General features: G+C 43.1%; 1 protein-coding gene across 1 annotated transcript; it reads right to left on the bottom strand.

Annotated features, from left to right (window-relative positions):
* Positions 1 to 5,537: 5,537 nt before the first annotated feature.
* On the bottom strand, positions 5,538 to 8,384 carry HES3 (hes family bHLH transcription factor 3; the record flags this gene model as incomplete). The annotated part of the gene is made up of 4 exons (XM_082273180.1): positions 8,258 to 8,384; positions 8,054 to 8,149; positions 7,869 to 7,950; positions 5,538 to 5,959 (listed from the first exon to the last, which is right to left on the bottom strand). The coding sequence occupies exons 1-4, from the start codon at positions 8,300 to 8,302 to the stop codon at positions 5,538 to 5,540; spliced, it is 645 nt and encodes a 214-aa protein (XP_082129306.1). The 5' UTR covers positions 8,303 to 8,384.
* Between the last annotated feature and the right edge of the window lie 5,569 nt (positions 8,385 to 13,953).

The raw sequence follows: 13,953 nt of genomic DNA, 5'->3' as shown, positions 1-13,953 counted from the left end.
TTCTCTGATGTCTGTGGTTGGCTTTATTTATTCATAAATGTATTTATTTTACTTTTATTTATTTATTTACTTTATTTATCAATACATTTATTTATAGATTTATTTATTTTACTTTTATTTATTTATTTATTCACAAATGTATTTATTTTATTTTTTATTTATTTATTTATTTATTTAATTTATTTATCCATACATTTATTTATACATTTATTTATTTTACTTTTATTTATTTATTGATTTACAGTATTTATTCATACATTGTTTTATTTTTTTATTTTTTTACATGTATTTATTTATTTTATTTATTCATAAAATAAATGTATGAATAAAGAGTTCCAGCACCTCTTATCCACTCCACCCTACTCCACCAAGCAAATGTTCTCTGATGTCTGTGGTTGGCTTTATTTATTCATAAATGTATTTATTTTATTTTTATTTATTTATTTACTTTATTTATCCATACATTTATTTATACATTTATTTATTTTACTTTTATGTATTTATTTATTTATTTATTTATTCACAAATGTATTTATTTTATTTTTATTTATTTATTTATTTACTTTATTTATCCATACATTTATTTATACATTTATTTATTTTACTTTTATTTATTTATTTACATTTATTCATACATTGTTTTATTTTTTTATTTTTTGCATGTATTTATTTATTTTATTTATTCATAAAATAAATGTATGATTAAAGAGTTCCAGCACCTCTTATCCACTCCACCCTACTCCACCAAGCAAATGTTCTCTGATGTCTGTGGCCGGCTTTACATAGACAACACATACTGTATATCTGTTTGCTCAGGACTTTCTGATAGGATTTTCCTGCAAATATTTATTTAGCCTCAAAAAAGGAAAGAAGCCACTTTAGCAGCTTAGGCTCCTTGATACATCCCCTCTGCTACGACAGTATTGTGATGTAGAAGGAGTAAATATTTGCTGGAAAGCTTAGCTGGGTATTTAGGGTATAAATGTTTAGAGAGGTAGGAATAAAGGGTTTTATTAAATAAACTGGGATAAAGGACACAGCACTGCAACCAAGGACAGTCAGAGAGGTTTCTTGGTTCCAAAACTTTGGGACTACATTTTTTGTTACCTAAAAAATAAGTTCATTACCCACTTCTGGACCGGAAGGATTTACCTCCTTAATGACCAGGCCATTTTTTGCAATTCGGCACTGCGTTTCTTTAACGGTCAAGTGCGTGGTCATGCGACGCTGTACCTAAATAATATTGTTGTCCTTTTTTCCCACAAATAGAGCTTTCTTTTGGTGGTATTTGATCACCTCTGTGATTTTTATTTTTTGCGCTAACAAAAAAAGAGCGACAATTCTGAACAAAAAAAAAAACAATTTTTTATTTTTTACTTTCTCCTATATAACATTCCCAAAAAAAATTAAAAATCACATTTTTTCATCATTTTAGGCCAATTTGTATTCTGCTACATAATTTTGGTTAAAAAAAAAATCCCAATAAGCGTATTTTGATTGGTTTGTGCAAAAGTTATCGCGTCTACAAACTAGGGGAAAGATTTTTATTTTACTATTTTATTTTATTTTAATGTAATTTTTATTTGTTTTATATTTTTTTTACTAGTAATGGCAGCGATCTGCATTTTTCAGCCGGACTGTGACATTGCGGCAGACAGATCAGTCCCCTACCTGACTTTTTTGACACTTTTGGGGGGGCCAGTGACATTACTACTTTATCAGTGCAAAAAATATGCACTGTTACTGTAATAATGACACTGACGGGGAAGGGGATAACACCAGAGGCAATCAAAGGGTTAAATGTGAGCCTAGGGGGGTGCTTTCTAACTGTGGGGGGATGGGCCTGTAACATCAACACAGAGACCTGTGTTCCTTTATAGCAGGAACACAGGGGCTCTGCGTTGATAGCTGACAGAACAACTGTCTGCTATGTTTACAACAGCAGACCGCCATTCTCTCTCCAAGGGGAGCGATCGTGGGTGCCCGGAGGCAATCGCAGCTACCGGCCCCGCACTTTGGCTTCCCCGCTGGTGAGTGGGCATGGGTGTGTGCCTCCGACAGTGCGTGCACGCCTACATTATTGCTACCGCGAACCGCCATACAGGTATGGCGATTCTCAGGAACCTGCCACCGTATAACTGTGGCGGCTGTTTGGCAAGTGGTAAAGGACCAAGCCTATTTCTGACACATATTGTTTATAAGTTAACATCTGTATTTTAGCTAGAAAATTACTTAGAACCCCCAAACATTATATATATATATATATATATATATATATATTTTTTTTTTATTATAAGTATTCATGGTAGCGTTTCCCACTAACTGTTGAAGCAGCAGAATTTTTCTGTGACCAGAGTTGGGTTAGCTGTGCATTGGTTCAGCACAGGGCTGGCCCAAGACATTGTTGGACTATGAAAGCAGTCAGAGGAGTGTGAGTGTGTACGGAGTGACCGCAGGAGCAGTAGACACTGGGCAGATGAGCGCACCAGGCTTTCTACTGTCTATAATGCCACAGTGCCCTGCAGGGCTGCGAGCATGGTACAAGAGAATGCAGTGCTGCGGACATGGTATAGGAGAATGTAGGGCTGCGGGCATGGTACAGGAGAATGCAGTGCTGCGGAAATGGTACAGGAGAATGCAGGGCTGCGGGCATGGTACAGGAGAATGCAGGGCTGCGGACATGGTACAGGAGAATGTAGGGCTGCGGGCATGGTACAGGAGAATGCAGTGCTGCTGGCATAATACAGAAGAATGCAGGGCTGTAGGCATGGTACAGGAGAAAACAGGGCTGTGGGCATGGTACAGGAGAATGCAGGGCTGCGGGCATGGTATAGGAGAATGCAGGGCTGCGGACATGGTACAGGATAATGCAGGGCTGTGGACATGGTACAGGAGAAAACAGGGCTGTGGGCATGGTACAGGAGAAAAGAGGGCTTTGGGCATGGTATAGGAGAATGCAGGACTGCTGGCATGGTACAGGAGAAAACAGGCTGCGGGCATGGTACAGGAGAATGCAGGGCTGCGGACATGATACAGGAGAATGCAGGGCTGCGGACATGGTACTGGAGAATGCAGGGCTGCGGACATGGTACAGGAGAAAACAGGGCTGTGGGCATGGTACAGGAGAATGCAGGGCTGTGGGAATGGTACAAGAGAATGCAGGGCTGTGGGCATGGTACAGGAGAATGCAGGGCTGTGGACAAGGTACAGGAGAATGCAGGGCTGCGGACATGGTACAGGAGAATGCGGGGCTGCGGACATGGTACAGGAGAATGAAGGGCTGTGGGCATGGTACAGGAGAATGCAGGGCTGCGGACATGGTACAGGAGAATGCAGGGCTGCGGACATGGTACAGGAGAATGCAGGGCTGCGGACATGGTACAGGAGAATACAAGGATGCGGACATGGTACAGGAGAATGCGGGGCTGCTGGCATGGTACAGAAGAATGCGGGCCCGCGGGCATGGTACAGGAGAATGCAGGGCTGCGGGCATGGTACAGGAGAATGCGGGGCTGCGGGCATGGTGCATGAGAATGCGGGGCTGCAGGCATGGTGCATGAGAATGCGGGGCTGCAGGGATGGTACAGGAGAATGCAGGGTGCGGGCATGGTGCATGAGAATGCAGGGCTGTGGGCATGGTGCAGGACAATGCGGGACTGCGGGCATGGTGCAAGTGAATGCAGGGCTGCGGGCATGGTAGAGGAGAATGCGGGTCTGTGGGCATACTACATCTTCTGTAGTATGCCTGCACCCACGCATAATGGCAGGTAGTGTGGCTGTGTGTGGAGCAGTCTCACTTACCTGTTCCTAAAAGGTCCCAGGCCAGCCTGACATGCACGCTGTGCATGCGCCGCCGCCGCTCGGTAAAGTCCGTACATGTTTGGCTATTCCCAGAAATAGCCGAACGTTTACAGGCTTTTCCGAGCGGCGGCGGCGCATGTGCAGTGTGCATGTCAGGCCGGCCGCTGACCTTTTTTTTTTTTTATAGCTAGCTGAAGAAGAGAAGAGGTGGCCGGGGGCCGCCCCTCTCTAAGCGCCGCCTGGTTCCCATGGTCCCACCGACCCTGGGTCAGCAGAAATATAGGCATGCCCAGAGATAGGCTTTAGGGGTTTGTAGTTGTCTAGAAAACGTACCCTTAAGAACGGAGTTCCACCCAAAAGTGGAACTTCCGCTTATCTGTTTGCTCTCCCCCCTCCGGTGCCACGTCAGCACTCGGCAGCCGAAGATAATATTAGAATAATAAATATACAGCGTGTAAGAATAAGTCCAGGATTACTGCACTTTAAAAAATAAAAAATAAAGTTATGTATATGTAATATACAACTGGCAAAATGTTCAATTACAACTGTTGTAATTGAACATTTTGCCATTTGTGTATTATGTATACAATCTTTCTTTTTTTCAATAAATTTTAAATGCAGAAATCCCAGATATATATTTATATATATATATATATATATATATATATATATATATATATATATATAGTATCTCACACAAGTAAGTACACCCCTTACATTTTTGTCACTATTTTATTATATCTTTTCATATGACAACACTGAAGAAATGACACTTTGCTACAATGTAAAGTAGTGAGTGTACAGCTTGTATAACAGTGTAAATTTACTGTCCCCTCAAAATAACAACACAGAGCCATTCATGTCTAAACCGTGATAGATAGATAGATAGATAGATAGATAGATAGATAGATAGATAGATAGATAGATAGATAGATAGATAGATAGATAGATAGATAGATAGATAGATAGATAGAGAAAGGGGGTGAGAGAGAGGGAGAGGGAGGGGGGCGAGAGAGAGGGAGAGGGAGGGGAAAGAGAGAGAGGGAGGGGGGCGAGAGAGAGAGAGAGAAAGGGGGGCGAGAGAGAGGGAGAGGGAGGGGGAGAGAGAGAGAGAGAATGAGAGAGAGAGAGAAAGGGGGGAGAGAGAGAGGGGGAGAGAGAGAGAGAGAGAGAGAGAGAGAAAGGGGGGCGAGAGAGAGGGGGAGAGAGAGAGAGAGAGAGAGAGAGAGAGAAAGGGGGGGCGAGAGAGAGGGAGAGGGAGGGGGAGAGAGAGAGAGAGAGAGAGAGAGAGAGGGAGAGGGAGGGGGAGAGAGAGAGAGAGAGAGAAAGGGGGGCGAGAGAGAGGGAGAGGGAGGGGGAGAGAGAGAGAAGAATTATTACAGAAAAAAAAATAAAAAAAATGTAACCACAACAAAATGCTGAAGTGCTTCTACCCTGTTAGATTTTCCATTTTCTGTGAATACTTTAATTTTATCATACAATGTTATACAACCCTTCCCCAAATGCAAAATGATGACAAAGACTATTCTGTAAAAAATAAAATTTATTGGAAAACCGGCAAAAAATGCACAATACATATAAATAAAAGCCTTTGTGATCTACACAATTAGACAAACAAATGTGAACCTATGTCTGGCATATACCAAATAATTTAAATTCTTATAAAGAACATGTTCTTCTTTCTCCTAGGGAGCTATAGATATATATATATATATATAGTCTTTGTAGGTGAGCTTTCACCAGGGTCTCCACACACTCTGGGCTGGACCTCTGTTGCTGTTAGCAGCCAGTACATTGGGACTAAGGCTTGGTAATAGAGCTTGGGGGGAACCATTGCTTGTTTGGCATGGGGATGGCTGGTGTGGTATTGTCCTGAGCTTAGTGGGTTGGTTCATGGTGCCAGGTTGGCTCAGGTTAGCAGGGAGCTGGTGGTCCTGGGTGATCACAGTTATTGATGCTGCACTGCAGGTGATGCTGCTGTCCTTGGTCCTGAACCCAGATCCCTTAGAAGGAGGAAGAAGTGAAGACACATCTTGGATTAGACCCAGGGGAGCAGGGGGAACATATTCCTCTGACTTTATTAGAAACTGGCTGACACTGTTTAGACAATTCCTGAATCCAGCCTGGTAGTCAGCACTCCTGAAGATGGGACCAACTGCTGAAGAGAAAAAGAGATGGTTAGGATCATGAGATTGATATCCAACAAATAAAAAATGAAAGTGCGTGTGCCTAAAGGTATATTGTTTCTCCTTTTGTATAGAGTAGATAAGTGTTAGAATGCTATAATGACTGACAGGCTTCTAATTGCTGTCTGGAGAACCCCCCTTCCCCTTTTCTGTACTGGTGACCACTGCTGTCACTGGATGGTAAACAGTGGGGGAATCTACCAATGCAGATGCCTGTTCCAGTGACAACTAAGGGAAGATTTCCTTTTACTTCCTGGTATGCCTGGAAGAGAGAAAAATCTCCCCTGTGTAACAACAAAAAGAACCCTGGGAATGTAAAAAATAAACCACTGGACCCACAAGTTTATCCTAATAGCATTGCTAACCAATAGTATTACAATGATGCTGATTGTGGTAATCTGGATATGGGCCAGGTAGAAAGAAAGAAAGAAAGAAAGAAAGAAAGAAAGAAAGAAAGAAAGAAAGAAAGAAAGAAAGAAAGAAAGAAAGAAAGAAAGAAAGAAAGAAAGAAAGAAAGAAAGAAAGAAAGAAAGAAAGAAAGAGAAATTGAAAAAGAAAGAGAGAGAGAGAGAAAAAAGGAGGAAGGGCAGAAGGAGGAAAGAAAGAAAGAAAGAAAGAAAGAAAGAAAGAAAGAAAGAAAGAAAGAAAGAAAGAAAGAAAGAAAGAAAGAAAGAAAGAAAGAAAGAAAGAAAGAAAGAAAGAAAGAAAGAGAAATGAAGAGAGAGAGAGAGGGAAAGAAAAGAAAGAAAGATAAATTAAGAGAGACAGAGAGAGAGAGAAAGAAAGAATGAAAGAAAGATCGAGAGAAAGAAAGAAGGAATGAAAGAAGAAAAGAAGGAAAGAAAGAGAAATTGAAAAAGAAAGAGAGAGAGAAAAAAAGAGAGAAAGGAGGAAGAAAAGAAAGAAAGAAAGAAAGAAAGAAAGAAAGAAAGAAAGAAAGAAAGAAAGAAAGAAAGAAAGAAAGAAAGAAAGAAAGAAAGAAAGAAAGAAAAGAAAGAAAGAGAAATTTAAAAAAGAGAGAGCGAGAGAAAGAAAGAAAGAAAGAAAGAAAGAAAGAAAGAAAGAAAGAAAGAAAGAAAGAAAGAAAGAAAGAAAGAAAGAAAGAGAAAGAAAGAAAGAAAATTTGTGAAAGAAAGACAGAGAGAAAGAAAAGGAAGGAGAGAAGGAAAGAGAAGGAAAGAAAGAAGATAAAAGAGAACAAATTGAGAAATAAAAAGAAAGAAAAAGAAGTGGCGAAAGAAAGAAAGAAATTGAGAAAGAGAGAGAAAGAAAGAGGGAAAGAAAAAAAAAAGAAAGGGAAATGAGAAAGAAAGAGAGAAAAAAAAAGAAATTGACGAAGAGAAAGAAATTGAGAAAGAGAGTGTGTGAGAGAGAGAGAGAGAGAGAGAGAGAGAGAGAGAGAGAGAGAGAGAGAGAAGGAAAGAAAAAGAAAGAAAGAGAAATTGAGAAAGAAAGAGAGTGAGAAAGAAAGAGAAAAATAAATTGAGAAAGAAAGAGAGAGAGAGAGATAGAGAGAAATTGAGAAAATAAAAAGAGAGACAAAGAAAGAGTGAAAGAAAGAAAGAGAAATTGAGAAAGGAAGAGAGAGAGAGAATGAAAGAAGGAAGGAACGAAGAAAAGATGGAAAGAAAGAAAGAACAATTAAAGAAAGAAAGAAAAAATAATTTTAAGCAGGAAAGAAATGTATGTTTAATGAGTCAAATATTTAAAGGGGAGATGTCCAGAAAGAGGTAGTGATTTGGGGTGAAGATGTATTTGTGTCCCCCCTGTAGTCCCCTTTATGTAGTCCTGTTTAGGACAATGTGTAAAGGAAACACTTGCATACATTGTATCAGAATTGTACAAATCTCTCTAAAAAGGAAACCTCAGAAAAATATTCACCTTGTACTGAACTCTGAAGGGTCTTCAAATATTTCACTGTTAGCTCCAGTATGTCTGCTTTCTCCAGCTTGCGTTTTCTGATCTGGGAAAGGAATGAATGTCATTATTACATTGTTGTCCCCTATGAATGATGATGGTGGTGTTAGATGGTCACAGGAAAGGTAGGTACTTGGTCCTATACTTACATTCTGGGAATAATTCCTCTCCAGAAGAGATTTGAGCTGCTCTAGGGATACATTGATCCTGGCTCTTCTCTTCTTTTCCATCAATGGTTTAGAAACCTGCAGAGATAATTACAAATGAATTTTCTGTTACATTGTGTCACACCATTACAGAAGCTGAAGCTGATGGCATTGCATGGGAAGATACCATACAACCAAAGTACTGACCTTCCTGAAGCTGCTGGGTTCTCTGGACTCTGTGTGGGTCACCATGGTGGAGGAGAAGGAGACTTGTACTATACAAGGCAGAAGAGTTTGTAGCTGCTGCCACTGAAGGAATGCCCATATATACCATCCCTCCATTTACATGTCAATAGGACACTTGACCTGAGGCCTTTGCCTCTCAAAAGACAAAGAGCCACTCCAATGTCCAGTCATCCATGAAGTCTTTTATGGCTCAGGGACTGAACTCAGCACTGCTGGGCTTATTGAACCTTCTTGTATGGGGGATTCAGCACTGTATGGACAGACAGACACATAAGAGGTGTTTAAGGCTCAAAGATGATTTGTGTAAGCTATAGACAGTGAATTACACTACTGTCCCCAGCTATAGGAGGAAGGGAAATGAAGGAGTATGTATGACATAAAGACAAACATAAAAAGTTTTATAATGGTGACAAAGTCTGCCTTCTCCTATAAGAATTGTTTGTAAATACAGGTTTGAGATGGGGAATGTTGGGCATATTACTGGACTTTTTATGTAGTTTTAGCTAGCAACTAAGTCATAGTGGAAGGTTAGTAAGATGGAAGACAGCAGGGAGAGAAGAGAGAGACAGGGGGAGACAGAGAGATGGGGGGGAGTAAGAGAGGGGAGAGAGAGGGAGAGAGAAGGAGAGAGGAGAGAGAGAAGAAGAGAGGGAGAGAGAGAGAAGAAGAGAGGGAGAGAGAGAGAGAGAGAAGAAGAGAGGGAGAGAGAGAAGGAGAGAGGGAGAGAGAGAAGGAGAGAAAGAGAGAGAGAAGAAGAGAGGGAGAGAGGAGAGAGAGAATGAGAGAGGGAGAGGGAGAAGGAGAGAGGGAGAGAGAGAAGGAGAGAGGGAGAGAGAGAGAGAAGGAGAGAGGGAGAGAGAGAAGGAGAGAGGGAGAGGGAGAAGGAGAGAGGGAGAGAGAGAAGGAGAGAGGGAGAGAGAGAAGGAGAGAGGGAGAGAGAGAAGGAGAGAGGGAGAGAGAGAGAGAGAAGGAGAGAGGGAGAGGGAGAAGGAGAGAGGGAGAGAGAGAAGGAGAGAGGGAGAGAGAGAGAGAGAGAAGAAGAGAGGGAGAGAGAGAGAGAGAGAGAGAAGGAGAGAGGGAGAAGGAGAGAGGGAGAGAGAGAGAGAGAGAGAGAGAGAGAGAGAAGGAGAGAGGGAGAGTGAGAAGGAGAGAGGGAGAGGGAGAAGGAGAGAGGGAGAGAGGGAGAGAGAGAAGGAGAAAGTGAGAGGGAGAAGGAGAGAGGGAGAGAGAGAAGGAGAAAGTGAGAGGGAGAAGGAGAGAGGGAGAAGGAGAGAGGGGAGAGAGAGAGGGAGAGAGAGAAAGAGGGGGAGGGGGGATAGAGAGAGAGAGAGAGAGAGAGAGGGAGGGAGGGAGAGAGAGGGGGAGGGAGAATGGTGGAGAGGAAGAGAGAGGGAGAGAGAGAAAGAGAAAAGGGGAGGATAGAGAGAGAGGAGAGAGGGAGAGAGAGAGGGGAGGGGGAGAGGGAGAGAGAGAAAGAGGGAGAAAGGGGGAGGGAGAGAGAGAGAGAGAGAGGGGGAGTGAGGGAGAGAGAGAGGGAGGGAGAGAGAGGGGGGAGGGAGAGTGGGGGAGAGGAAGAGAGAGGGAGAAAGAGAGAGGGAGAGGGAGAGAGAGAAAGAGAGAGAGAGGGAGGGAGAAAAGGGGGGGATAGAGAAAGAAAGTGAGGGAGAGGGAACAAGAGAGACAGCAAGGAGAGAGAGATGAAGAAGGATGAAAGAAAGGGGAGAGAGAGAGGAGGGTGAAAGGGAGAGGACAGAGAGATGACAGGAGAAAGAGGGACAAAGAGAGAGAGAGAGAGAGGACAAGAGAGAAACAATAGAGAAATAATGAAATGGGGGGGGGGGGCGAGAGAGAAGGGGGTGAGAGGGAGAAAGAGAGAAGGTAGGAAAGGAGAGATAAAAAGAGGAAGAAAGAGATATTGAGACAGAGAGGGAAAAAAGAAGGGGGTGGAGAGAGCGAAAGAGAGAGGGAGAAAGAGGGGGAGGAGAAACAGAGAAAGGAAAGGAGATTGGGACAGAAAGAGAGGAAAAAATGAGGGGACAGTCCAGGGAACTGAGAGAAGGAGTGAGAGAGAATACTAGAGAAAAGGAAGGAAGGTATGCAGAGAGAGAGAGAGAGAGGGGTGGAAAGGAGAGAGAATGGGATAAAGAAGGAAGGATGGGAGAGAGAGAGAGAGAGAGGGAGGGAGAAAAGGAAGGAAAGGATAGAATAAGAGGAAGGGAGAGAAAAAGGGGAGGGGGAGTAATACAGAATACTAGAGAAAAAGATTGTGGGAAACATTAGAAAGGAGGATGGAAAGAGAAAGAAAGAAAGAAAGAAAGAAAGAGAGAGAGAGAGAGAGAGAGAGAGAGAGGAAAGAAAGAAGGAAATGATGGAGTATGAGTGAGATGTAGGAAGGAAAACAGAATCCAGAAAGGGAAGAGAGGGATGGAAGGAGAAAACAAAGAAGGGAAAATGATGGGTAAATAAAAAAGAAGCGAGGTGGAAAGACAGAGCAGGAGAATAGAGGAGGGGAGACATGAAGGGAGATGAAGATATTGGTGTATAAATGTATCATTATATGTATTTGGATTAGAGAAGAAACATAATAAACACATTTGGGAAAGACAAGGAGATACATTGTTGCACAAGTCCCAGCATGATTTCCAGGCTGCCTCCCATGTGGCAGTTGATGGTGGTCACAGGTTGCTTGTCTCTCCTGTAGAGGAATGAACATCCCACACCCTACCCCCTTGGGGGCACACTCAGCCCCCTCTCCATCCAGCAGATGACCCCCACACCCCATCCTACCCCCTTGGGGGCACACTCAGCCCCCCTCTCCATCCAGAGGATGACCCCCACACCTCATCCTACGGGGGGGGGGCACACTCAGCCCCCTCTCCATCCAGCAGATGACCCCCTCACCTCATCCTAGGGGGGGGGACACTCAGCCCCATCTCCATCCAGCAGGTGACCCCCACACCTCATCCTAGGGGGGGGGACACTCAGCCCCCTCTCCATCCAGCAGATGACCCCCATACCTCATCCTACCCCGGGGGGGGGGCACACTCAGCCCCCTCTCCATCCAGCAGATGACCCCCACAGAGAGAAGAAGATGTGGCCATCCAGCAGCAGCCCATTGAACTCTGACAGCAGGCTTCCCACTATGTCTAATGGGCGATTTTCTGCTCTCTGGAGGTCGGAAGTAAAAGATGATGACATGTTCCGCTTCAGATGAAGACATAGGGAACATAGGGAGCAGTTAGCACACTCTGATTTCACAGGAGCTCAGTCCTCCCACCATAAAATCAGATTTCTATTCAGAGAGGCTGATCTGGATTGTATGTCTGGTGTCATCACACCCTGAGATCAACCCCCTATTCATCGATAATTCCCCATATACCAGACACATGTCCAACATTTCAGGGGAAGGTCTCTATTTCTTCAACCATTTCTCACAATTTATTCCCCCAGACTTTTGTTGAACCAAATTCACACAGGTTCTCTGTTATGTTTGTGTTATGTTATTTTTAGTGAAAATATTGTCTTGATATATTCGGGTGGGGGGTGGGGGGGGTCCTGCCAGGTAGGCTGTATGGCCCCCTTTCACTGTGCTACAACCCCCCCCCCCCCACCCTTCCTCCCCTTCCCCACAGCGCTGCAGGCTTCCCTGTCCTGTAAAAAAATAAATTGTAAAAAAAAAAATAACAATTAAACATTGTAATAAATTATTTAAAAAAAATTGTAAAATAAAATAATTTTAAACATTTTTAACATTTTTAAAATAAATTATATTTTTTTTAAAACGTAAAAATTAATTTAAAAAGGGCTAAATCACACAGGTTCTCTGTTATGTTTGTGTCCGCTAATAATGATTTTAGTGTATTTTTAGTGAAAATATTGTCTTGATATATTCGGGTGGGGGGGTCCTGCCAGGTAGGCTGTATGCCCCCCCCCCCCGTGATTTCTAACAGCAGCCCTGCACATAACCAACCAGATATTATTAGTGCTGTGTGCAATACATACAAAATAGAATACAATATTATACAGGATGTACAAATTTCCTTTACAATATTGAAAGAGATTGATCGGAAAGTAAATCAATCATTTATTGAAGTGCGTACGGCCACTGTATTGCCCATGGCCACAACTTTTTGAGACTGTGCCAACCTCTCTGAAGTCTCCCCGTGACCTCACCCTGCTGGGTTCCTCTGCTCACAGGGCTGTCAGTGGTGGTGGTGGTGGGGGGGGGGGGGTGCTCTCCATCTTTCAGACTGAATACAGCTGTGTTTCGGAGTTCTCCGGCTTATTCTCTCTCTACAAAAAAGTGTGGAGAATCGAGAAAAATAGGACAGAGACTAGAGGCGGTCCGCCAATTCTCCTCGCTTGAAAATCCACTTTCTAAAGTCCTCAGGCATTCAGGAGTTGGGTGCTTCAATCAGCAAAGTGCTCCTGGGAAAGTAGAGTTTTGTATGATAAGAAAGGAATGGAATTTGTCATTTTTAGGATGGCGCGGATGTTCGATCCGGAATACGTACAAACTAAAGAGCACAAAACATCACCTCCCGGATACAATCAAAATCTGCAGATCTTTATTGGGGACTTCAGTAGACGTTGACTCTCTGTGAATAGCAGCAACTCATAAAAGATGGATCACCCTGTCCTTGATGCATCTATGCCTATTCCAAATTTTTAAGTTCGTATTTTGTATTTATTTTGGGGGATCTTTATGCTTTTTTAAAAAAAAAAAGAAGCCAGAAGAAAATTAAATGCCCAAAAATTTTATTTTTTCTTTGAAAAATTTACTTTTGCTATCCTACATCTAAAAGTAAAAAATAGTACCTGGCCCCCTCCCCAAGATCCCTACCACATCCGTTAAGTATGGTGTGAATTTCAAGGGGAACCCTAAAAAAAATGGCATGGCCAATTCTAAAAATCCATGTCAAAATCTCAGGGGCTGACTGGCAACTTTCGGCCCAGGGGGCAAGTACAATCCAGAGGTCCATGGTGCAGCAACTCGGCCCCCCTCCCACTCTCCCTCTTCCCGGCCTCCTTTTGACCCCCATTCCAAGCTAAAGCTCTGCTCTAGGTACTCTCCAACCCCCGGCCGAATCCAGGTTTCCAACCTGGCCAGCAGGGTGCGGTTGGGGGGAGCTGGGACAGCTTGGTTGGGACTGGCCAGAGGAGAGTCTCCAGTGGGGTATGGAACTGGCCTCTGACACAGTTTACACCATCCATGCTGGGGGAAGGGGGCTCTATCCTTGTCTTCATCTTGCACGTAGTAGGTCAGCAGCGGGAATTTTTTTCCCTTCACCAGGAATAATTTAGACATGCCTGTGGCAGCCTTTCAAAGTGGCCCAGGGGGCAATTGCCCCCCTGCCCCCTGGCCCAGTCCTCCCCTGCAAACTCTCATGTGTGTATGCCGCTCAGCACAGAGTGCTTCCCATTCACTCACCATCCAGTGCTGCTGCAGCCACAGAGAAAGGGACTGGGAAGTCTCTGTCTTCAGTCCCTTTCTCTGTCTCAAAAGTGAGGTATCAGGGGCCTGATATTTAATCAAAGTCCCTAATGGGGCTCATAAAAAAAATTGTAAAATAAAATAAAAAAAATAATATTGTAAAAAAATAAAAATAAAATTGAAAAAAATTGAAAAAAATAAAATGATAAAAATAAGAAACGAC

The sequence above is a fragment of the Pelophylax lessonae genome (assembly GCF_965119305.1).
Source record: "Pelophylax lessonae genome assembly, chromosome: 12".
Classification (NCBI taxonomy): Eukaryota; Metazoa; Chordata; class Amphibia; order Anura; family Ranidae; genus Pelophylax; species Pelophylax lessonae.
Note: the sequence above shows the minus strand (reverse complement) of the source record. Positions and strands in the feature narration are given on the sequence as shown.